The 25,493-nt window shown below is 39.8% G+C and overlaps 1 protein-coding gene across 4 annotated transcripts in view; it reads left to right on the plus strand.

The window, feature by feature from the left end:
- The window catches only part of ADCYAP1R1 (ADCYAP receptor type I), a 130,762-nt gene that overhangs the window by 14,816 nt on the left and 90,453 nt on the right, over positions 1-25,493 (plus strand). For all 4 annotated transcript variants that reach the window (XM_065744807.1, XM_065744808.1, XM_065744809.1 and 1 more), the window contains exon 2: positions 18,209-18,365. In XM_065744807.1, coding sequence (XP_065600879.1) covers positions 18,315-18,365 — 51 coding nt within the window. In that variant the 5' untranslated portion in view covers positions 18,209-18,314. The remainder of the gene's footprint in view (positions 1-18,208; positions 18,366-25,493) is intronic.

The raw sequence follows: 25,493 nt of genomic DNA on the forward strand, positions 1-25,493 counted from the left end.
TGAATTTGTGTAGAAGTGAAGTACCGGGTGCCTTTATTTCTCACTCAAGTCACTCAGAGCAGATGTTTCTACTTACCTCTTCATCGATTTGAGCCTTTCATTTGTTTTGTGGCTTCACTGAAACACACAATAGGATTGGTAACCCTGCTGCAAACAGGCATTATATTTTCAACAACAGAGTAGTTTCTTTGTAGGCAAAATAACCCTACAAAGCTAGGATTGCCTCTAGGGTTTGTTTACGTGTGTGCAAACTGGGATGTTTTGTTTGCTTTCTGTTTGTTTTGTCAAACTGATTTTTTAAAGAGAGGGGGGAAAAATGATATTTTTCATTTTAGAGACATGCTGATCTGTTTTAGAATACACAGAGGGCTCTGTCCTTTCACAAAGGAGCTGGATGACTGACACTGAATAACAGATCTCTGCAATTACGGTTTATTCACCTACGTATCTACCACTTGCAAGTCCTAATATCTTGTTTTATTTTGGTTTGGGTTGGGCTTTTTTTGGAAGAGCTGGTTTAATGTCATTCCTCACAACAAACATAGTTTTTAATTTTCGTAACCGGCTTGGGGATAACACATAATACAGCCACTCCCACATAAAAGACGAGCCAGAATTATTTCTGCAAAGCCTGTGACCGTTACCCACCAAGGAAACAGAAACAATACTGTGCAGATTTTGTGACCAACTAGAGCCAAGCAACTCTGGATTCAATTAAGCAGTCAAAAGGACATCTAGAACCAAGGCACAAAACTTCGGTTTCATCTCAGCGGTAGACATGTACTGACACAAAATGTGCAAAATATTACTTTAACAATTCTTCTCTGCCTCAAATGACTTTTATTTCAAGACTGTTTCTGAATAAGGCAGTCTTAGGCAAAACATGAAGTTCTTTGGGCAGGTCAAAAGCAGCTGGCCCAGGGTCTGGAGAATCCTCCAGTCTATCACACAGTGGCTGTGTACTCTTTATCCAGACTCCATCATAAAAGTTGTTCAGTTTCTCCAAAAGAGGCTCCAGTTGTGCTGACTTGAGGTTATCAGATGTTCAGCTTTATCTGCCAAAAGAGGAGCATTTCCTCCTCTCCCTTAGGTGCCTCTGGCCTGCTCTCCCCAGCAAGTAACGCATTTCAGAACAACATACAGACTCGTCCCATGCTTCATTTCCTCCATCTGGCTGCAAGCTCTAGAGACAAATGTGAACTTTGGAATGCAATAAAAGGAATACCCTGAAATGTGAACTTACCTTTTCTACATGTAGAAAAGATAGTTTTTCTGTTTGTTAGTTTATTGATTTTTACTTGGTTGATTGTTGTTTGGTTTGTTTTTTGCCTGATGCCTCAGGTGAGATGCTGGTCTTTGCTGCAAAGTACTTTTTCAATGACAGTAACAGAAGAGCCTGAGATATATCAAAGTGGGTTGTGCAAAATAAAAAATAAAGCTGACTCAGAGTTTCTCTGTTACAACTAGGGAGTCCTCGAGACTGCTGTTGTGTTTAAAATCAGAGATTGTCTTGGAACAGGTTACCCAAAGAAGTTGTGGTGCCTGAGGAGGTGCCCAAGGCCATGGATGGGGCCCTGGGCAGCCTGATCTGGTGGGAGGGAACTCTGCTCATGGCAAGGGGGTTGGAACTGGTTGGTCTTCAACCTAAACCATTCTGTGATTCTAGGAAGTTAACAAGCTACTAGCCAGTCATAGAATCATAATATCACCAAAGCTGGAAAAGACCTACAAGATCATCCAGTCCAGCCATCCTCCTACCACCTGTAGTTCTCTCTAAACCATGTCCCAGTGCACAGATGAGCCATTCAACTCCAACCAGCGTTATGCTGTCAAGTTTTCCCATAACACTAGTGGTCTCTCCTTTGATTTGCTCTACTGTCCCACCTTTATTTCTCCACCTTTCTGGGGATGGGAAAACTCACAAAGCCTGTGTGTACATTGGTCTTTGCCATCCGCAGGTCATTAATAATGCAGCAGGTGGAAATGTGGGCTAAGGGACATGTTTATTTCTCATCTTAATAAATTGCATCCTTCGGAGGCTGCTGAAGTGGGTCTCCCAGTGCTGGAGATCAATAATGCTTTCTCTTTCTTAGGTTGTTTTTGTATTTAAAAGGTTTTTGTAAAACACTGGCTAGGATGGGCAGGTATTGTGTGTCTGTGAGCAGCCGACCTGTGGAGTGGTGCTTGCCTCCAACAATGGTATTGTAGTTGTTTGAATAGATTAGAGGAAATCCTCTCTGTGGAGCATAAAGGAAACAGTGGAATAATGGAGAGATGCTTTATTATATACTGCCATGAAATAGCAAAAATGTTGTCCAAAATCCTCCTCAGGAGTTTCCCAAGGGTCAAAGTTTCATCTTCAAAGTGCTTCAAGGACCTGTGATGGTCATCATCACGGTAGGACCTTATCATCTTAAAGTCTTGCCACAGATTTTAATTAATTTTTTTTGAGCAAATAAACTAAATAAACTTGCTTACAGTCACTACATTCAAAGCACTGTTTCTTTGGTGTCTTTGCTGCTGCTTTCAAATTACATTAAAATCAACACTGGGGCACATAAAGACCAGAGGAGAATTTACACTTGGCCTAATATAATCTGAGGAAAGGAAAGGAAGATTGAAAAGAAGAACATTCTTTGCTGGATGCTTCATGGTTTTTGACCTTAATTGGCTTCACAAAATAAGATGCTACTAATCAGCTGAGTGTAGCTTTGGCAAACTTTTACTGTCTGGGCTGAAATTTTGTAAGCTGTGTGTCTGTCTCAAATCTCTCCTCTTATTTCCCTTCCTCTCTCCCTCTTTCATTTTAGATAAAACAATTTAAAGATAAAAGTAAAACAAACTTTTTTTTTTTTAAAGACTTTCTAACATCTCTATGCCTTGGAACTAGGAATTAAAAATTCACAGGAGCAAAAGGATGGCTTCTGATATTACCAGTATTTCTTATATTGTCTGCCTCAAGTCAGTGTTTCTCTAAAATGAATGTCTTTGGATACACTTGGAAAATTTTCACAGTCTGTCCATAATGTTGAGGCTGTAGACTCAGAGCTTTCTGTGCGGACAGAGATGCCTCAGCTTGAGTGGGAGCAGGAATGTGGCTGAACTTCAGGCATGCTGAATGCCTTGATAAAACCACCTTGTGCTTTATATTTTGTTCCCCAAATGAGTGAGTAGTTATAAAGTTAATATCTCTGGTACTAAGGAACATGGTTCAGTGGGCAATATTGGTGGTAGGTGGACAGTTGGACTGGCTGATCACAGAATCATGTAATGTAGAGATTGGAAGGGACCTCTCAATATCACTGAGTCCAAGCTCCATCTTAGAGGTCTTTTCCAATCTTAGTGATTCTGTGATTCTATTACTGAATGCAATCAATCTCACTTGCCAAATAGTGTATGTTGTAGTACTCTGCAGCTGAAATTGTCTGTTTAGGGTCTCCTTGGTAATCACGGGAGAGAAACTAATAAGCTGAAAGTATGAGCTCATCTAAACTGGAGTGGTGCACAAGAGTCCAGACTTAGACCAGAACCTATCATGTTAGGTTCTAGAGATAGAAGAGGTCTGTGACATGAAAAATACATGCATAAAGAATGTCTTCTCTGCCCTTAATCATTCCTTACTTCAGAAATACATACTCAGTCAAAAAAGATGGATTTAGGTGAAGGCTGCATTTTCAACAGGCATAAAATACTGACTTTGGTGTTCCTGTGTCCGTGAGAATTTTCCTCTTGCATATCTTTCTGACTGTGATAATGAATTATAGAAAACAACTTACCTAAAGTTATTCTCTGTGTTAGCATGAAGTTACAGGAGGTCAAATTGGTCTGGTTTCTTGATCAGCACTTGTGAATTATACAAAGAAAATATTTAAATTAGCTACTGAACTGAACAGGTGGGATAAATGTTACCTGAATTTAAATGTTCGCAATATAAAAAGCAGTGACTAGTCTGAAACTTTCCTTTATAGAAATAGTTGAGAAATAGGGGGCAATTCATGTGGTGCTTTATGTTATATAAATTCAGAAAATTTCTGACTTCAGATGGTTCGTATTCTGAACTCTACTGGCTGTGCGGGGTATGTCTCAAAGACTGTAGTAGGAATCTGTGGAAAGGAGTTCCGTTTTAGATCAGAGAATCACAGAGTTGTAGGGGTTGGAAGGGACTTCTAGAGATCATCGAGTCCAACCCACCTGCCAGAGCAGGCTCCCTACACCAGGTTGCACAGGTAGGCGTCCAGGTGGGCGATGTATTTTTTTTAATGACATGATGCTCATCCAAGGCCCTGAAAGGTAGTCCATGGGGAAGAAATATTTTCATTGTGCCTTTGAAACGTGAGTCAATCTTTTTCAAACCAAATAGTGGGTATTTTGGAGGAGAGGTTTCAATCTAATTGTGTTTACATCCTTAAATCCTAGCTTTTACTGTTATGAGTGACAGTACATCTCCAAGCTATACTGTGCAAAGGAGAAACGTTTCAGTTGCCTTCTGAACCACGTGGAATACTCCAATTCCACCAGATTTCTAATGTGAATCACATGCAGTTCCATTGCATATGATCTCATGAGAGTGCTCAGGCACTGGAATGGGCTGCCCAGAAAAGTAGTTGAGTCACTGTCCCTGGAGGTGTTCAAGAAACATTGGATGTGGTACTGATGGGCACGGTTCAGTGGGAAATGATGGTGGTAGGTGGACAGCTGGACTGGATGATCTTGGAGGTGTTTTCCAATCTTAGTGATTCTACGTCTCTGTGATCATTCTGTCAATTTGTGAACTGGTGTATCACACATCTCAATGTCTGTAATCAGAATTTTTATCTTTCACCTCAATTGCCACATTCAGTAGGGCGCAGTAACTCGCTTTTTTTGAGATCGTACAGACTCCTGTTCACACAGCTTTCATGCTTCTTTATATAAAAATCATTCTGCTGCAATGAACTGGGGTTTCACTGAGACAAAACCAAAGCAATAATGGATACAGCTAATCTGTGCTAGTTGTGTTTTAGTGGGTTTTGTTCATTTTGTTCTGTGGGTTTATTTTTTTGAAACTTCTCTTGGAGTAAGAAGAGAGCACATCAGCTCTCAGCCAAAATTTCTTCATTTGTGCGGATGTTTATGTGTGTCAGTATGTTGGTAGTAAACTATTTTGATCCTTATTGTTCCAGCCTTCCCAGGTATTTAATTAAGACTAGATTCTGATGAGTATCTACTAGAATTGTCACATCAAAATTCACAAGCAGATCGTGAAGACGAATATAGAAATAATTGACTTTAATCACAGGCTGAGAAGGGGTTTCTGTGGGAATTAATCACTTCCATTAATTTACATTTAGTTTTTCTAGGACAGGAGTAGTGCTGCTCTATTCAGAGTAATAGAGAAGCAGTGATGTGGAAATCAAATGGAATATTTACGTTGTCAAGATTTCAGTTTTTAAAACATAATCCTCATAAGAATGGTTATACCTGTAAGACTGTAGATGTATTTGTACCTTTTTAAGGGACTCTGAAATTGGACCTCAGCTAAGACATTGTGAGTGTTGAGAGCTATGGTTTAGGAAATCAGCTTTGTAGCATGGAATAATTTTGCAATATTATCCAAAATATTAGGGTAATTTCCAGCTTGTTACAGAAGCATTTGCAGTGCCAGTTTTTATTATTATTATTATTGCTATTATTATTATTATTTCTCTATACAAATAATCCAGAATAGAAAATGGCTTCAGTGAACTTCTCTGAAAGGCCTGTTATTGTCTGCAGCATTCTCTGATCATTGTGAGACAGAGTGCAAAGCTGAAGTAGAGGAAAACAAAAGGAAGAAGAATCCTACATTTTCTGTGCACTCACTTCTTGCTATGTCAGACCAAAGGAAGGAGATCTACCTTAGAATCACAGAGTCATAGAATCACCAGTGTTGGAAAAGACCTCCAAGGTCGTCCAGCTCAACCATCCACCTACCACCAATATTCCTGCACTAAACAGCGTCCCTCACTATCACATCTACATGGTGAGCATTTCCAGTGATGGTAACTTCACCACCTCCCTGGGCAGCCTGGGAGCTTTTCAGGTATTCAGATCATAGAGTCTTTGTTGAACTGCAGCCTATTTTGACTCTCCTTCTCTTTCTGGAATACGCTTTCACGGTTTCTCCCTGCTGAGTTCTGTCCCAACACTAATTTTAATTTCAATTGCTTTTCTTTCTCCTTTGTTTATACTTCTGCTATGCTCAAGGCAGTCCCTACTAAACCCAAGATTCTTATAATAACCAAACTGGTTTTGTGCTTTATTGGCTTTCTACTTACCAAGATGGGTACATCTTGTTCCAAAGTAAGACTAATCCATGTACTGCCGAGGTGAATTGTTCATCTTTTTTTTCACTCTGAAGAGAGGCAAGAGAATCCAATGTGGATGTAGTTGTTTCACTTTCAGACAGCTTTATTTGTGTGATGTGAATTCTGTTGTTGCTGTTGCAAGACCACATGCTTGTGGAAGGTCTTAATATTGTCCAAATGTAATGAGTCCATTAACCACAAGATGGGATACAGCTGGGTGAATCTTAGGCCAATTGAGGTACAGTACAAAATGAAGACTATAGGAAATGTGGGTGGAAGAAAAAGGGATTATGTAACTTACCAGAGCTTATACAGTGATTTAACATTGTCTTTTAATGTAGGAATGAAGCTCTTCTATAAATGAACAGAAAAATACAAAAATAAAAAGTTTTTCATCTCTTTTGAGATAGAATTGACAGGATAGCAGTCCCAGGCCTGTTCTGGGAAACATTTCCCTAACAACTGAACAATATGCTCTTGAGGAGTCAGTAAAGTAGGGGAATCATTTTTCAATCCAGTGAGGAGTCAGGAAACTTATTATATCCATTCTTTTTTCATCGAGATAGATTAAACTTTGGCTCATGAAACCTTTCTGTGTTGTTGTTCATATTTGTGGAGGAAGCCAACGGGTATTCACCTGGGACATCACTGCAGACTGCTAAGTCCAAGTTCTCAATGAAGTACAAGCTGTGACACTCCGAATAACTCTGGTGTTTGTGAGAAAATAACAATAGGGGAAAAAAAAAACAATACAGAATTGCACATACACAGCAAAGAAAGATCATTTGGTCATCCTTTCTGAACAACTTGGTGATTTTTTGAACTTTCAAAAATCCCTCTGCCGGTGTCTAACTTCTGTCAGACCGTGCAGAGCCATGCATGTGTTAAAACTGCTCTGGCATCAGGCAATTGCTTACTGTTTTTACCACCTTCCGATATGTCCCTTTCATTTGTTATTTTATTGCTTTGGTTCCCCTTTCAGATGGGAAGGGTCAGAGAAAATATGAGTTGGCTGTGCAGTTGCTGAAGTTCCGTGACTGGATTTTGCTTGTGGATCTGTCACTGTCTGCAGAACCACTTTTCACGTGGTGAAATGCTTCATTAAAGATAACCCTGGTACATCCTCCTAGCTAAGAGTGTGTAGCACCTTGCACAGAGACTAGCTTGGGTCTGGAAAGCAAAGGTTGGCTTGTAATGATAGCTTTGTGCTCAAGATAATCGCTTGAACTCATCAAAAGACCTAAGCAAGGGTGCTAAGGGTGGCACTGCACTCAAGTAAATATATTATGAATATGTTGTATATGTAAATATATTATGAATATTCGGCCGCACCTCGAGTACTGTGTTCAGTTTTGGGCCCCTCACTACAAGAAGGACATTGAGGCCCTGGAGCGTGTTCAGAGAAGGGCAACAAAACTGGGGAGGGGTCTGGAGCACAAGTCTTATGAGGAGCGGCTGAGGGAGCTGGGATTGTTCAGTCTGGAGAAGAGGAGGCTCAGAGGAGACCTTATTGCACTCTACCACTTCCTGAAGGGGGGTTGTGGTGAGGAGGGGGTGGGCCTCTTCTCCCTGATAAATAACGACAGGACGAGAGGGAATGGCCACAAGTTGCGCCGGGGAAGATTTAGATTAGACCTGAGGAAACATTTTTTCTCTGAAAGAGTGGTCAGGCACTGGAATGGCCTGCCTAGGGAGGTGGTTGAGGCACCGTCCCTAGTGCTGTTCAAGAAGCGTTTAGATGAGGTGCTGAGGGATTTGATTTAGTAGTTGGGTAGGGATAGTGATAGGAGGATGGTTGGACTAGATGATCTTGTAGGTCCTTTCCAACCTTATGAACCTATGACCCTATGTATGTAGAATCATCAAAGCATACCACCACCAAGTTTGGAAAAGACCTCAAGATCATCTAGTCCAACTGTCTACCTGCCACTAATATTTCCCACTAAAACGTGCCTATCAGTACAACATCTAAATATTTCTTGAAAGCCTACAGAGTTAGAGATTTCACCACCATCCTGGGCATCCCATTCCAGAGCCTGACCACTCTTTTGGAGAATTTGTTTCTAATATCCAACCTGGATCTCCCCTGGTACAACTTGAGGCCATTCCCTCTCGTCCTATCACTAGTTACATGGAAGGGGAGGCTGACTCCCACCTTACCACACTCTCCCTTCAGGTAGCTGTAGGAAGCAATAAGGTCTCCCCTGAACCTCTTCTTCTCCAGAATAAATAATCCCAGCTGCTTCATCTGCTTCTCGTGAGGCCTGTACTCCAGACCCCTCGCAGCTTTGTTGCTCTTCTCCTGACACACTCCAGGGTTTCAATCTCTTTCTTGCAGTGAGGGGTCCAACACTGGCTGTTCATAGCAATCTTGGCAGGACATGGTTCCTTTACAGTCCTTAGCTGTGTTTTGCTGGTCCTTTTTATATCTTGTTAACACACATAGGTTCATAGGTTCATAAGGTTGGAAAGGACCTACAAGATCATCTAGTCCAACCATCCTCCTATCACTATCCCTACCCAACTACTAAATCAAATCCCTAATCACATCCCTAACACACTCAGTTCTAGAGCAGGGTATGTAAGTAGTTGTCAGACGCAGAGAAAGAAACTTGGAAAACACAGGGAACATAATAATTCACATAGTGATTTTGAAGAAACCTCTAGCTAGCTGAGTTCAAAGCAGAGTGTTAGCTATGAATTATCAGAGTCCATAGAAGCTCCAGTATAATACTGAAAAAGCAATATGTGCACTTATGATTAGGGAAGGAAATGCAGATGACCCATCAAGGAAATCAAATTGATCAAGCAGTTGTTGCAAAACTTTTATATGTCAGCTGGAGACCACATTTTAGTGGTTATGGTGTAATGCTTTTAAAGAACCTTGCCAAGTACCACTTAAAGCTCTGCTGGAATGAAGCAGCATGTAGTTACCTTTATGATCTGTATTAGATTCATATTAGCTCTGAAGTGCTGCATACATTACAGATGCTTTGTAAGGGTAATTGACCTGCCTGTGGTGATGAAGAGAAAGCTTCTCATACCATATTTCCTTTTTGACTAATGCTTCTTAAACACATGGTAGTTCAAAAGTATTTAATTGCAACTGGGTGCGTTAAACTGGGTGCAATTGGATGCATTAAAAGAAGTGTGGCCAGCAGGGTGAGGGAGGTGAACTTCTCCCTCTACTCTGCCCTGGTGAGGCCTCATGTGGAGTACTGTGTCCAGTTCTGGGCTCCCCAGTTTGTAAAAGACCAAGATCTCCTAGGAGGAGTCCAGCAGAGGGCCGCAAAGATGGTGAAGGGCCTGGAGCATCTCCCAGATGAGGAAAGGCTGAGCAACCTGAGTCTGTTCAGCCTTGGGAAAAGAAGACTGAGGGGGCATGTGATAAATGTTTATAAATATTTAAAGGAAGGTGGGAGGCAAATGGATGAGGCCAGGATCTTCTTGGTGGTGTGTAGCAGTAGGACATGGAGTAATGGCTTAAAACCTGAACATAAGAAGTTCCATACAGACATGTGGAAGAACTTCTTTACAGTAAAGGCAATGGAGGAATGGAACAGCAGAGAAATCTGGAGTCTCCTTCTATGGAGATATTCAAGATCTGTCTGGATGCTGAGCTGTGTGACCTACTGTAGAGTACCTGCTTTAGCAGGGGGGTTGGACTCAATGTTCTCTAGAGGTCCCTTATTTAAATAGAGGTTATTTCACAATTATCTGTAGTCTTTAGTTAAATAAATGGTGCTGTTTTCCTTTCTCTCTGTGGAAATCAACAAAGGAAAGGCACAATAAAATTGCTAGAAAACAGAACAGAGAAAATTACCCCCAATCAAGGCAAGAGTTGCTGTTTGAACTTTATAGGTGATGTTGTATGGGAAATCCACCAAGCAACTATTCTCTACAAAGATAGTTATCAATTACATTCTGTAGTCTCTGCTTTTAAGTGTGTAGGTGATACCCTTGCAAAAATAAGCTAGAAAAACTTGACATATTGATAAATGATCCACTCGTGCCCATCTGAGAGCCTGTGCCTTTCCAACTTTCCAGTGGAGACTTGTGAAGTTGTTAAAAGGTCAAAAAACTCAGTTACCCAGAATAGTCCTTTAGATATCAGTAACTTTCAATATTATACTGTCCATTCATATCTGTATGGTTTAAACATCATAGTATTAAAGAGAATTGTCCTATAATGAAGATTTCTGTCACTTGTAAAATTCGGGTATTTTATGTGGAGTTTGTTCAAACAAATAGAAAACAACCAAACAATGTATGGGTTAGTTTTATACACTGTGTCCTGGAAAGTCATAGACTTTCAAAGCTCAAGAAAAGCTGGACTTTGTGGTCAAATGTATGGAATATAGTAATATAGTATATATGGAATATAGTAATATAGTATATATGGAGTATAGCAATAAATTTTCAACATGTTTTGGTAATGTCTTTATTGAAGAAAGACTCTGTCTTTATGAAAAGTAGGCATCAGCTGAAATCAGGACTAAGCATCCTAGACATGATGAGTTTACCTGAATGTAACAGATTTCCATACCTCTGCTGTTCTGTAGTAACCTCCTGTGCACGCTCTCTGCTTGTGGTAAATGCAAGGCATTAAAACTTGACTTACTGGAAATGAAAGAGAACCAAAACCTAAATATAATACCTTGGATTTAATGTGAACCAAGAAGGACATATATATATGCTTACTGCATGTCATATGAGAGAGAGTAATTTTATAACTTAAAAAAAATATTCTGTCTGAGAAAGAGGAAACAAATTAGGAGGATTACGTGGTCTTTTCCCAGAAGTAATAATGAATACCAGGGGGATTTATGCTAGAATAATCCAGATGATCAAGAATTGATTCAGATATTTTGAAGGTGTTAGTTGGAATATCTTTCCTTACTTGGCTGAGGGATGCTTATGTAAAACTATTCTAGAGTAGTTTTGAAAAGTTTCTTGAAATGTTAAAATTCTATAAAGTTAGAGGATTAGGAAATATAAGAGCTGATAGGGAATACAGAAATGATAAGTGTACTTTGTAAAGACCAATTATAACAGTTTTACATCTTCAAGGAATTTCAGTTTAATCAAAACCACACAAAGGAAAAGAAAAAGAAAAAAAGAAAACTCTCCCAAAGTTATAATTGAGGGCAGCTGAAGTAAAACATGCAGTAAGTTATTAGACTGTGCTAATAGAAGGAATAAAGATAGTACAGGAAGGAAGAGAAGGCCATGACATAGTTAGAAATCAGCTCTCAGTTTTGCTTACCGTTAGCACTTTGACATCTTAAACTTCAGAGATGGAATTTTCTCTGTTTATCCTAATCATACTGAGTAAAGAGGAAAAAAAAAAGATATGCATACACACTGTGTCAAAGGAGTAACTTTCACTGTCCGAAAATAGCATTAAGGTATGGGAATTGTTCTTGAGGATGCTTGTATCTACTCTGTGGACTGTGAAGAGAGACAAGATAGGCTGAAATGTAAGTATCTAAGATACAGGTGGGTTCAGAGCTGTTTAATGTTTTAATGACCTGAACGGAAGGGCGCAGTGCAACCTGAAGCAAGTCTGGAGATGAGACAAATTTTGAAGGAATGACTGTGAGACCAAGTGATCAGCTTGGTTGGCCTCTTGAATTCAGAGGGAAACAAGCAGGCTGGGGAAATGGGCAAAGAACTTCATCAAGCTCAAGAAAAAGAAATGCAGAGTTCTGCATCTGGGGTGAAACAATCCCATGCACCAGGAAGAGCTGTGGACCAGGTGGTTGAAAAGTAGTGTTAGAGGAAAGGATCTTGGGGTTCTTGGTAGTCATCAACCTGATCCTGAGCAGAGAACCTTCCTCTGTGGCAAAGAGGACCAACAGCTTCATGGACTGCATGGGGACAGGCAATGATGAGGGAGGTGATCTTGTTTCTATTTTCAACCTAGACGAGATACAGATGGAGTGCTGTATCCAGGAGAGGCAAAGAGAGCTGGGACTGCTAAACTGGAGAAGAGATGGCTCAGGAGGATCTCATCAATGTGTAGAAGTGGGAGCATGTGAAGAAGTCAACAAGTCAAGAGGCAACAAGCATAAATTGAAATATAGGAAATTCACCTTTAACATAATAAAACGTTTTACTGTTAGAGTGGCCAAGTACTGTTATAAGAGACAATCTGATTGCATCTGCCATCAGTGAACATTTTGTAGCACAAGACCCACTCATCAGTGCCCATGTTAGAGTATTGGCTGGGTCCTTTTTTGTGGACAATCCTGCTAGAAAATCCAGGTTGCTTTTTGTGAGCTCTTTTGAGTAGAAGTGTGGCATTTCTGGCTGATGCCATCAAGATATTCCAGTGTATCTGGAAAAGGCTGTCCTGCTCCTCATAGCAGCAAATACTTTCTGAAAATCCACCTCTTTGATTAAGCCTCCTGATGTAATTACCGTTCAGAGCCTGTTTTGTCACTGACAACAGGCATGCTGAGTGGAAACAAGGACTCCAGGGACTTTTTCATTTGGCACACAGAGGGAGAAAGGTGAATAAATGTCTTCTTGGTGTTCAAGGGAAAGAAAGAGCTATATTCTCAGGCACTGTGAGTGCGTGCAGATTCATTAACTTCAGTGCATATACAAAGTTCAATACAAATTAAAAAGAAACATCCTCCAAATATTTAAAATGCTAAAAATAATAAGTGATGTATCAGAAATAATAGAGAAGACAATATGTTGTTCTTGTTTTCTGCCTTTATAGGATTGTTCTTTGCTGTCTACTTTGTATGAGAGATTTTACTGTCCTTGCTCTCTAGGAGACTTATTTGGTATTAAGTTTTCTTTTAGTTTCTCTGATACCTTAAATATCACATCAATTTATTGACACCCTAAACTAATTCCTTCTTAATCCTTTGTGGTAACTCAAACTTTATTATTTGAGTTTTATATTGCTGATCCAGAGGAGACTGGAGGTGGAATTATTCTGTCCAAATATAGACATCCACAATGTAGATGTCATCTAGAGCTAGCTGTTAAGAATTCCTCTATACTCAAGGGAGAGAAGTTGAATGTTTAAAGTAGACAGCTAAAATAGGTCAGACAAATTGCTTTGTTCCTATGTCTACTTCTCTCTTTATATATACATCCTTGACTATAAAAAAGAGACTTGACAGTGAGCTTATATATGAGTGCATGCCCTCTAGATTTCTAAACTTAGCTGACAAGACCTAGGTTATTGAAGGGTTACTTCTCTGACTGTTTATTTCTTGCTTGTGAGAGTCTCAGTTGACATGAGAGGTTCACCATGTTCTTTAATATAAATGCAGTTGATATTGGGGTATTTGGGGAGGGAGATAATAAAATGCTTTGAATTCCACACTTTATATTGTCGGCCTACAGGTGATAAGTGGTGTATCAATTATATAACCATCTGTTCATATCTAACCCAAAGATGTTCATCTAGCAAAAACTGTGTCAAAATCAGTCATGGAGTTCCTCGCCCTGGGGAGAACTCAGAAACACTGATGGTGTGGTGTGAGGGCCAAACTGGTGATGGCTGGAGTATTCTTGGTTGCTTCTTTCTTTTACACCTCATCATTCTTGGCATATTCTGCATAGAGGAATACTCTTCATGCCACTGAGAGGTGCTGAGATCACTCTGCATGGGAAGTATGATTCTGCTGCAACACAGTCTACAAAAGCATGATTGATCTTGCATATTTCAGAAGCTTTCAGATTTCTGTACTTGTACTGTTCCGATACGTACAGGAGAAGGATGTGGTGGGCAGCCTTGACCAGACACTGAATTAAGATTAATTAAGTAAAGAATTCATATTTCATCACCTCTGGTCAAGGCCACTGTTGGTCAGCTTTGTAATTTATTGCTTTCCTCTCAGACCTCTGGCATGCATCCCAGAGGTCCATAACTAGGAGCCTAGCAGATCCGATTTTTCTTTCTTTTGGGTGAGATCTCAGTAACAGCTCGTAACTGCTTCATATAGTCACTGAAATCCTCTTTCATTCATCCTACAGGTACAACTTTGAGCTACTGTATTCCATCTATTACTTGCTATGGTGAGATCTGAATCTTTTCAGATGTGAAACTTTTATGCCTACCTGTGAGTAGGCACATCTTACTTGGAGAGATCTCAAAGTCTGTTTTTCTTACTTATTTACATATATGGTACTTCTCATGATGGGACTCTCCTTAGCAGACTTTAGGTTTCTGTAACATAAAGTCCACATAAGCCCTAGGGATACTTGAATCCTTTTTTAAACAGGAGAAAGAAATCGGCACTTGCAGGAAAATATTTTCCCAGAGCTCTTCCAGACTTCCCCTAAAGGACCCATTATTCCGCACTGTGTAACACGAAGGATTTGCTGTGGCATGGAAAACTTCTGCAGTGGAGAGATGAATCCCTTTCATAGTTGCTCTCTGACTTTCCGAAGCCATCATTAGACCCCAACAAGTCTTATGTAATTCCCGTATTTCAGCTGTGCTTGACATAATTATCTACAGCCCTTCAAGGATAATTTTTTTTTCCTTCAAGTGTGCAACCCTTGTGCTGTGGGCTATTCTGGCTTCACAAATATTAATTATGGTAGCAGATGCAGATAAAACAACATGAAGCACCAGCATCTCCATTTTACTAACGAAACTACATGATGTGGCTGTGTGAAGTCCTTGTGATCATTCAAACTTTCCTTTCAAGGCTTGTGTTCACATTTTTATTTATTCTCGCAGTCCAGAATGGAAATGAAACTGCTTCATAGACATTGTCCCTACTTCTAAAAGGTTTTTCTTGTAATAATTGGCCGAATGTACTTATTTGTGAGTTAATAAGCATTCTGCTGCTAATGAGTTGATTCTGCACCTATGTGTGGCATGCACAACAGGAGCTGCTACATGCTATATACAGATTTCTCTGCAGGTCTGGAAAACAGGTTCATAGATGTGGTGGTTGGCATTACCTAAAAAATGCTTGGGCTTCTGTGGATGACAGAGAATTCAGTCCAGTTCTTGATGTGGGTTTCCATGACTACCTTGAAGGCAAAAAAAAAAAAAGAAACTGATTCTTTTTCCCTGCAAAATGTCAAAGAAACACAGCAAAATCGTTAGCAGATGTTCTCACATCTTTAGAATTATCTTAGAAACTAACAGAAAATAGAAGACACCCTCTTTCCACTCTTCAAACCTAGCAAATGTGAGGTTAAAGTAATGTTGGATCTTCAACCACTGGTATGAGTGTATTCTAAAGGTTACCTCTTTACCACAGGTTATCCTTCCATCCATTTAGTCAACCATCTCTCACTCTTCTGTTGCATTGAGTCTTGTTTTTGACGCATTACCGTGGCAGAATCCGAGGAGAAAACTCAAACTCCACACCTCTCTGGCCTGCCTGTGCACAGAAGTGCAAATTATCAAGAAATAGTTTCAAATCCAAATGTCTGCTAATGCATCTGCCTGGTTTTCTATTCCTTCTGTTAATGCAGTGACTTTCTTTTCCTGTCTTTTCACTACTGAATGTCATCATGGATGTATTCTCCTCCTCAGCCGAGATCTTTTCAGTCCTTCATTATTTGATAAACTATCAGAAATGTAGTTAAGTAATTAAATTCAGTACCAGAGCAAACCAAGAGTGACTGATCGAGTGAGGATGGAAGAAGGCAGATCAGAGAGAATTTTATGAACCATTGTTCTCCATTTAGTCAGAGTTTGGATAGAGAAGACAAAAAATCTAAAGAGCTTAATTTTCTGTTCTGTTCTTTAATTGAAAGACTATACTTCCTTAATGCTGATGCCTTGGCTGTACGTTGCAATTAATATAAGAATGGAGTACCCACTGACTGCAAAAGTTCTTTCACATTTGAGGCCTGTACTTAGCCGTGTTCCTCGTGGTTCAGTGCTGGGTACAGTCCTGTTCAACATCTTCATCAGTGACATTGATGAGGGGATAGAGTCCACCCCCAGCAAGTTTGCTGATGATACAAAGCTGGGAGGAATGGCTGACATGCTGGAAGGCTGTGCTGCCATTCAACGAGACCTGGACAGGATGGAGAGTTGGGCAGAAAGGAACCAGATGAGGTTTAACAGAGCAAGTGTAGAGTCTTGCACCTAGGGAGGAATAACCGCATGCACCGGTACAGGTTGGGGATGAGCTGCTGGAGAGGAGCTCTGAGGAGGGGGACCTGAGTGTCCTGGTGGATGACAGGTTGGCCATGAGCACTGTGCCCTGGTGGCCGAGAATGACAATGGGATCCTGGAGTGCATTAAAAAGAGTGTGGCCAGCAGGTCGAGGGAGGTGATCCTCCCCACTTTACCCTGCCCTGGTGAGGCTTCACCTGGAGTATTGTGTCCAGTTCTGGGCTCATGGTACAAAAAAGACAGGGATCTCCTGGAAAGAGTCCACCAGAGGACTACAAAGATGATAAAGCGTATGGAACAGCTCCCTTATGAGGAAAGGCTGAGAGAGCTGGGGCTGTTCAGCCTTGAGAAAAGAAGACTCAGAGAGCATCTGATTCACATCTATAAATATTTAAGGAATGAGAGGCAAAGGGACGAGGCCGGACTCTTCTCAGCAGTGTGTGGTGATAGGATGAGGAGAAATGGCTAAAAACTGAAGCATAGGAAGTTCTGCACAAATGTGTGTGGGAACTTCTTCCCAGTGCAGTGATGGAGCACCGGAGCTGCACACAGAGGTGGTGGGGTCTCCTTCTCTGAAGATGTTCAAGACCCACCTGGACAACCTGGGCTGGGAGCTGCTTTGGCAGGAGAGTTGGACTCAAGGATTTCCAGAGGTCCCTTCCAACACCTACAGCTCAGTGATTGTGTGATTTGCCTTTGGCACTCCTTTATTTACTTTGTTTCTTCAGTCTGTTTTATTTTCAGCCTTTTCTCTTTTTCCACATTCTGATTTTTTAATTTTTTTTTAATTTCTGTAATTATTTACATGTTCTGTACCCATGACTTTTTTCTTTTCTTTTTTTTTCCATTCTCAAACATTTACTTACCTCTATAAACATTTCTCTTATTAAGATGTGACAGTCATGTTTCTGCCTGCACGGGTGATAAGTGGTGGCGTACAGAAAATGTGCATCATACAATAAGAATTTTAAAAGCACCTCTTTATTCATAGTTTTCATTTACAGATGTACAGAAAATAGATAAGAATAGTTCTCTGGCTCAGACAAACTGCTGTGGCACAGCTGGTGCCCAAGGGCTAAACTTCCATACCTTCCTAAGAGAAGAGATTGTGTCTAATTGTGTCTTCCATACACTAAGGAATGAGTTGATCTTGGAGGAATGAGGTCTAGAAGGTAGAGACATACTGAAGGAGATGCATCTCAGGTGATGGACAAATGCATTTTAAAACATGATGGTAGATAGGACATCAAGTTGAGACCTCTAAAACTGAGAGCTCAGTTCATTCCTTCCCATTTCTATTACTGAGTGTTCAAAAAGCTCTCAGGTTCTTAACAGCTCCAGCCATGGATTTTGTTATCTGGACGAGTAATCATTCAGAAGAAAACACCAAGTTTTGCAGCCTCTTAAGAAACCCTCAGTCATGATTTTGAGCCATTACTGAAATCTAGAAGATGGAATCACGACTGCAGAAATGAAGCATACAAACCCTTTGACTGGTTCAAAATGTTCCATTATTCTTTCCCTTTAGGTACAATAAAGCTGCTGTTAAAGAATCTCTTCCAGTACTTACTGTGATGTAAGCTGCTGATATACAGCCATGTTCTTTGGCTTCAAATTTAGTATCCTAGACAATCTATAACCAGACAATTATGATTGACCTCTAATATATGTAACTGAGTTCAAGTATTGTGGCCTGTTTTCTTTCTGTTTTATTCTCATATTATTCAGTGTTTGTCATATTGATCATTATTTTTCTCTTTCACTGCAGAGATTTGAGCCTTGATGTGAAGATCTTCGGAGAGCGTGTGCTTCAGCCCTAATTAACTGTGTTAAAAAAGCTAAACTTAACTAAAGATCAAAATCAGGAGGTGAAGATGGCCATCAGTTGGAAGACCTGCTTCTTTGCTCTCATATTGCTTCCCATGGTAAGGATAGATGTCCTTATTTACGCTGCCATTATTTAAATAGTGTTCTCAAGGGTAGCACTTGCTAACAGCGAAGGCTTTGCTATTGGCACTAGCTCTGGTTTTGTCTCTGTATGGTTCTGTAGATTCTATTAAGCATTCCCTAACTTCCTTAGTAGATGCAGTTGGACTGGGAAGCCTAAACCTTAAGGTATCAACCAATACTTATGGTTGCCTCCATTTTCAGATGGTCAGTGTCCATAAAATATGCGGGTGGGCCTTAAAGATATGGGCACTCCAAATCGTGAGTCACTTTGATGAAGACGTTGGGCTTTTTATGAACAGGACAGAGATTTATTTGTGTCATGAATCTTTAGTTTGCAAATAATGTGCTATCCTGTGAATCGCTCAGTCCTAACTCATATCAGGAGGTTGGTTGGTTGACCATATTAGTTATGCTTGCTCATTGTCCCCACCTGCATTGTGGCTCTATCTTAACCTCCTAAAAAAGCTGTAAGAACGGTGGAATAAAGCATGTTTTTGTTTTTGTTTTTTTCACTTCGCAACCGTAGGCAGTGCTATACAACCTCTATAATAAACCCATCTTGCATTTCAGCTCAGGTCTTAGCTGGATCATTGATCATCACTGTACTTTTCATTACATCTCAGAAAGCATTTCACAAAGGAATACTGTGAGAAACAGCACTGGTATTTAAATGCTCTATCTGATTCTTTTTAATAGGTTTCTGTAACTGCCATACAAATTCTTTGCAAATTCCTAATATTCTTTGATATCCAAGCATGGTATTTTAGAGCATTATTGAAATAAATCTTGGTTTTATTTTTGGTAAGAATCACATAATATGGCTGTGATATGACCAGAGTATGTTTTAAAAGTTTTTACAGTTCCTGGCTTGTGCATATTGACTGTGTAACTTTTGCAATGTGAAAGAGTCAGCATATAGCACTCCTCTTGATTTTTTCACACGTGAATGTGCATTCTTTCCCTTTGGGTCTTATTTAGAGACCACTTTAATTGACTACAAATCTGAAATGTAGCGTTATTCAAATAAATTATTTAGAATGAGAGTGTTCATCTAAATAATTTAACACCTCACTTTATAAATATCTGATCTGTGATTTTTTTTCCCTCATATGTTGACTATTCTATTACTTAACTTTCTCAGGCAGGTAGAGAGCATTATTTGCAGTAGTCTCTTAGGAGTTCCCACCTTACTGCTAAGCCTAGGACAACCTCAGTGTCGACTCAACAATAAGTGTCAGTGAGATGCATTCTGTGTTAGGTGAAATTGGAGAGCAGATTGGTAGAGCTGTTGTATTTCTGGGGAAGAAAGCACATTTTTTCAGGCTGGAACAAACTTATTTATGTGATCATGTGAGCTGAAAGGCAAAAGGATTTTTTTAATGGCCAATAATCTTCAACACTTCAAGATTGTTGGTGTCCAGCTTGAGACAGACAAAAGGTATCTTCTGACTTAGAAGAGAACTATTTTTAATTAAAGAAAAGAAATGCGACTGAATGTATTTCTTGAGCTTTTAGAAGATAGATGACCTTCCTGGCAAATGTAAAAGGACTACGAGTTTCCAATTCTTAGCATTTCAGGACATAACTGTGATCGCTGAGCTGGATAATTAGCGACCTGCTCCAGCTTTTGGACAGAATAGCTCCTTAATGAAATTCTGTGAAGCAAACCAGAGTTAGTAAGAATAAGTACAGTTTTGTACGTGAGGTTTCTTCAATGGTAATGAGCTTTCTTATGTCTGCAAGACTTTCTCATAATCTCCTATAAGAAGCCAGGTAGTAAAATTAGTGATTCTAAAATGAACTTGTGTAGGAACATACACACTTCTTTGATCAGTGAAGGGACTTATTTCCATGACAGATGTTGTGTCACAATTTGCGTGCAATATTGATTCCTCTAAAGTTTATTTTCAAGGACAAGAGCTCAGGAGTGGCACAATGTTATGTAAGGTTCTTCCCTTGCTGACAATTTTTATAACACATGGGGTAGCGTTTTCTCTCTGTCTTGTTTTCTCTTTGAACCATCTCTGATATGCTGGGCTGATGTCCTGATGCTATTCTATCAATTAGAAATAGAGATTTTCTACAAAATGAGTGAGAGTGACATTTTAAAAAGTTAGAGTCAACTGCACTGTCATCTCATCCTCCAAAGGATTCCTTGAGAAGTCTTCATTTGCCTTGTTTTTCTGTAACCACACCTGGCACTGTTCAAGAAATCTCCCTTTACTTCTGAGGAGAGCTGTTGTTTTTGGCTGTGGGTTATTTCCCTGTTTTGTGGCATGTTTCCATCCCCAGGTGCTCCTGAATCTGTGCAGTGGCTTGGATGTGCAGGTTTTGGTTTCTGCAGTCGACTGTCCACCCAAACTAAGGTCTGCAATCACAAAATGGTCAAAAGACAAAAAGTGCATTGATGGAACATTCTAGGTGCCCCCAGTTCTAGGCTGAGACCAAATCCCAAGAATATACTGTATGAATAAAAATGTAGATGTGGCCATGTTTAGACATGGGCAATTCTAGTTGTCAGAAACTAGGGCGATTAGATTTCTTGTGTGGTTAATAGGCTGTTTTGTATTTGCTTACCATAACGGTATTCCACTATCCCATTAACTGCCTGGGACTTAAGGTAAGATCTGAAAGTGGGGGAACTGTTATGCCTGTACAGAAAAGTCCTTGAGAGGAATTCCTGAAGTCTATTTATTTTCCCATTTGAAGTGTTTTCCTATCTAAAAGTCTGTGTTGCTATTTTAGATGTTTTCAGTCCTTTTGTTGTTGTTAGCTAGACGGCTTATTTTCAGTGCAGAATTGCACTGCAGCTATAACATTTTCTGTGTTTTGTTTGAACATCTCGTTTGTACGTCCATTTTTTGCTTTTTTTTTCATTCTGAATTGGTGAAATCATAGAAACTTTTGAGTTGGAAGGGACCTCTCAGGGTCCAACTCCCATGCACAGGGACACCCATGGCTCCATCAGGTGCTCCTAGTCCCATCCCCTGACTGTGGGTGTCTCCAGGGACAGGATACCACCACCTCTCTAAACAGCCTGTGCAGGGCCTCACCACCCTTATTTTAGACAACTTCTTCCTTATATCCAGACTAAATCTCTCCTCTTTTAGCTTGAAACCATTTTCCATGGTAATATCAGTCTGTCCCCTTCATTCTTGTAGATCCCCGTTCAGTCCCACTTTATTTCTCATTCCATTTATTTGTGATAGCAGTAGGCACGTTTTTTGTTTCTGTTTATTTGTTCTGTCTTTTTATCGTTGTCGTGTTTTTTGTGGGGTTTTTTTTCTGTTTGTTTTGTTTTTAACTGGAAATATTAACAAAAATCATCATAAAATTAGCAAAGAGAGGATCCTAAACCAAGGTTCCTTTGTCTGGCTCCAAATGTACTTGAGAAACAATGAAAATCATGACTCACAAAGTTGGCTTAGTGTATGAACTGAATTTTAAATGTAACTGCAATGCAGGTGTTCCAACTGTCTGAAATAATTCAATCAGTTGCATTTCTTCAACTAATACTTGGAAATTCTTGTGGATGCGTCTTTAATTTTGCTAAGCTCAAGGTTTCAAATGAAAAGATGCTTCTTGCGGTGTTTCATTCGCTGGTGAACATATTCTTTTTTTTCAGAAAAGTCTTTTTAGACAAGTCTTTTTAAAGACTAAATAAAAAGGGAGAGATAAAAAAAGAAAGATGTAAGTGATGCCCCTTGTATACAAGCACTGAAATTCAATCTCATTTTGAGGGTGAGGTGTATAAATACAGATCTGGATATGTAGGCAGCATCTCATGGATCAGAGAACCAGAACCTAAACTGATTGTTTTCAAGCCCCCGTTCATTAAGAGATGAGGAGAGAAACTAGTTGTTTACTGTGATCTTATATCTCAGCTTTTTAAAGGCTTATATTCTACAGTGAAGAGAACTTGCTATGTTAGTCCTTACCTGTGGCAATTGTTCACAGTGCTTGTGTACTCTGAAATAGGACCATCTCTTCTTCTTCTATGTTTTTTGAATATTTGTAACCTAAATGAGAAGTTCCCTTCTCACTGGGGACAGAAATATGTATGGTCGTGTTGGGCTCTGCCCTTTAGACATCCTGTTTTTTCCATGTAAGACTTAAGGAGCCAGCATTTCATGAGTTTGTCAGTCATGTGATTTGTAAGATATCGTGGTCCTATTAGAAAAATCAAGTTCTCTGCAGGAATACAGCAGCCTCTAACATGATGCACTGTTACATGGGAGTTGTCTCTTACTTAGGGAATACCACCCCTTTGTTCCTTCAAAGGGAATGTCCTTCAAACATGGGACTTCTTCAGAGCCCATGACTTGTTTAAAAAGAATAAAATGCCAAAAGAAAATCAAAACAAAACAAAACAAGGTTTTAAGATATGCAATACTGGGCAAGATAGTTTCAAAGATAGGGCTCAGAATTTGTGGTAAGGTCTATCCCAAAGCTATCTGAGGGGTTCTGTGTTGCACAACAGTGCCAATGTCCTTGAAACAGCCCGACTTCAAGCACTTCCTTGAGGAACAAAAATTAGGATCCTGGTTCCAGACGGTCCTTACCCTGCCAGCAGGTGGGATGAATACTTCCAGAAGATGAGTGATTGCATCTGAATGCTCTATAAATCATTTTGTTTCTCTGAGAGAGCCTCGTGTGTTGGCACTCCAAGGATGCCCGGAGCTGGTAGGGGACCTTGGCTTTACATTGGTACTCTGTCTCATATGCTGGCACTTGAAATCTCACCCCAGGGACTCCAGCTGTTAGGGTTATTTCAGAAGCTGAAGAAAGACATACTTAGTTAAAATGCTTTAAAGTACATGAAGCGTATTAGCACAAAATGTGAAACACAAGCAAGAAAAAAAGTAAAAATAAAAAGAATTTTCTACCCACCTCCAGTTCACAATAGTACACACACACACACACACACACACACACACACACACACACACACACACATCCATGGGTAGTATTCCTTATTTAGGCAGGTAATGTATCCAGGCCTGAGAAATGAACAGCAGAAGGATATGAAGCAGAAAATGGTTGGCCTACATTAATGCTTTCACTTTTTTTGCCTTCTGATAGTTTTAATAGTTTCTGTGACAGGCAAATAATATGATGACAACACTGATTTAAGGACGTTAATGTGATTCTTTTCCCTGCTGGTTTTGTATTCATAAGCTTGAAGAAGTATTGGGTGAGCAGTGAAATAAGAAATTAGGAAATAAAAAAGATGTCTCGGAAAATGAACCTGTAAAAAGAAATCTAAATCAGTGATTTTTCATATTTCTTAGCTATAAATATATTGCACCTGGAGGGTTGTTATTCAAGTCTCTAGCAAGTGTGCCACTGACCTCTTCCTCCTTGGGTTTGCAGAATCAGCAGCCTAAAAGGGTTCTCCTTCGGGTCATATTGAAGAGACAGTTGTGAGGCAGAACTAAAGCTGTGTTACAGAGAAGGGGGAAATGGAAGCAAAAAGCAGAAAGAGAGGAACTGAATAACGGCTAAATAAATACATTCCAGTATAATCATTTTACTGTAGATCTGGCTTTTTATATGTTCTCCCATCCCTTTCACCTTTGTATGTAATAAATAGCAATTTTTACCTTTTCTTCCCAATGTGTAAAGAATCCACTGCTTTGTAGAGTGAATGCATATTGTATGGCAAGAACTGGGGCCTTCCTGAGGATGAAGGAATTCTTCCCAGAGAAGCACACAGCATTGGTGCTTGCCCCAGGGTTACACATAGCAAGGCCATCCAGATGAGCAGTCCGTAGGCTGCCTCTGAAATAGCCATAGGGAAAGGAAGGAGATGGAAGGCAGAATGTACAGTGCTTAAGGATGCTTTCAGGGCTTCTTTTCCAAACCACTAGAGACAGCTCTTTAATCAAGCTCTCCAAAGCCTGTTGAAAACACTGCCAATGGTAAAGCCCAAGTGTTGCTAGCCTTACAATCCACAGAGGCAGAGAACCCAGCTCAACAAACCCCTCTTTGTTTCTGTGGGCAAAGAGTGAATTGCACACTCCAGGCTTGCTCCTGCTCATGAAAGGAGAACGGGGTTTTTGGTCAGATTTGCTTTTATTGCCACATGGAAATCTATTGGAAAAGAGAATTGGTGAGATATGAGTCCCCTTGTACACTAATCATGGTGATCTCTGTGATTTATTTATTCCGTGTCATATGATGTCAGACGGGTCCAAAACAGAGAATATTATTATCCTAACTAACAGGAACTGTCTCTGGACATTCTGTGCCTGTTAGAGGTGAGCTGTGTAACAATATTTAGCCATCTATATTATGGTTCAAGATGTTTATCATTATTAGTATCTACCAACGATGCTTCCATAATCAGTTGTAAGAGGCAGGCACCTCCAGATGTTGGTATGACTTATCATAAACCATCCCAGTCCTCTCCTTACTGCAAGGTAGCTAAAAATTAGCTCAGATGAGGCTTTGATTTCCTTAGCTTTTAAAAACTCCATTAAGCAGTGTGCTACTTTTTATGAATATCATGTGGATGCTGAATAGATGACCAAGTCACCCTTGCCCAGTAGATTGTCTTGAATTATCAGCATCTTGGGACTCATCTTTGTCAAGTTATCACAAATGTTTTTTATCTTTCCTGAAATACATTTCTTAAATCAATAACTTGATGTTTTCTTGTATGGGCGAAGTCAGTCTATGGATCACTGTGTCTCTAGTGAAAAAAATAAAAAGTCCATACCATTCAATACTGCTCTATCTTGAAAACAATGGAAGAAAATCGGCCTTCGTATGCAGTCGGTTAGCTCCATCCTCCGATACACTTTAGATATGCACACTAAACTGCTGAAAATTCTATTTAAGATTACAAAATGACTGTGTTTTTTTGTTGTTTGTTTGTTTGTTTTTAACTGCTTCTGGGTTTCCTGATAACGTATTTATTCAATGTCCTTTTCTGGCAAACATTTCTCTATATGCCGACTCAGCATCTGTGGCCAAAATGTGTTATTTAGAGTTTATTTGAGCTAAATACAGTCTGGTGGACTGGTTGTTTGAAGAAGTTTGTCAGTCATGTGAATTATTCATACTTCTAGATTTGGGAAGGGAAAATACAGGGTTATCTA

This window comes from Cyrtonyx montezumae, unplaced genomic scaffold (assembly GCF_038088225.1).
Source record: "Cyrtonyx montezumae isolate F1298 unplaced genomic scaffold, pur_monq_1.0 scaffold_32, whole genome shotgun sequence".
In the NCBI taxonomy this organism is placed as follows: Eukaryota; Metazoa; Chordata; class Aves; order Galliformes; family Odontophoridae; genus Cyrtonyx; species Cyrtonyx montezumae.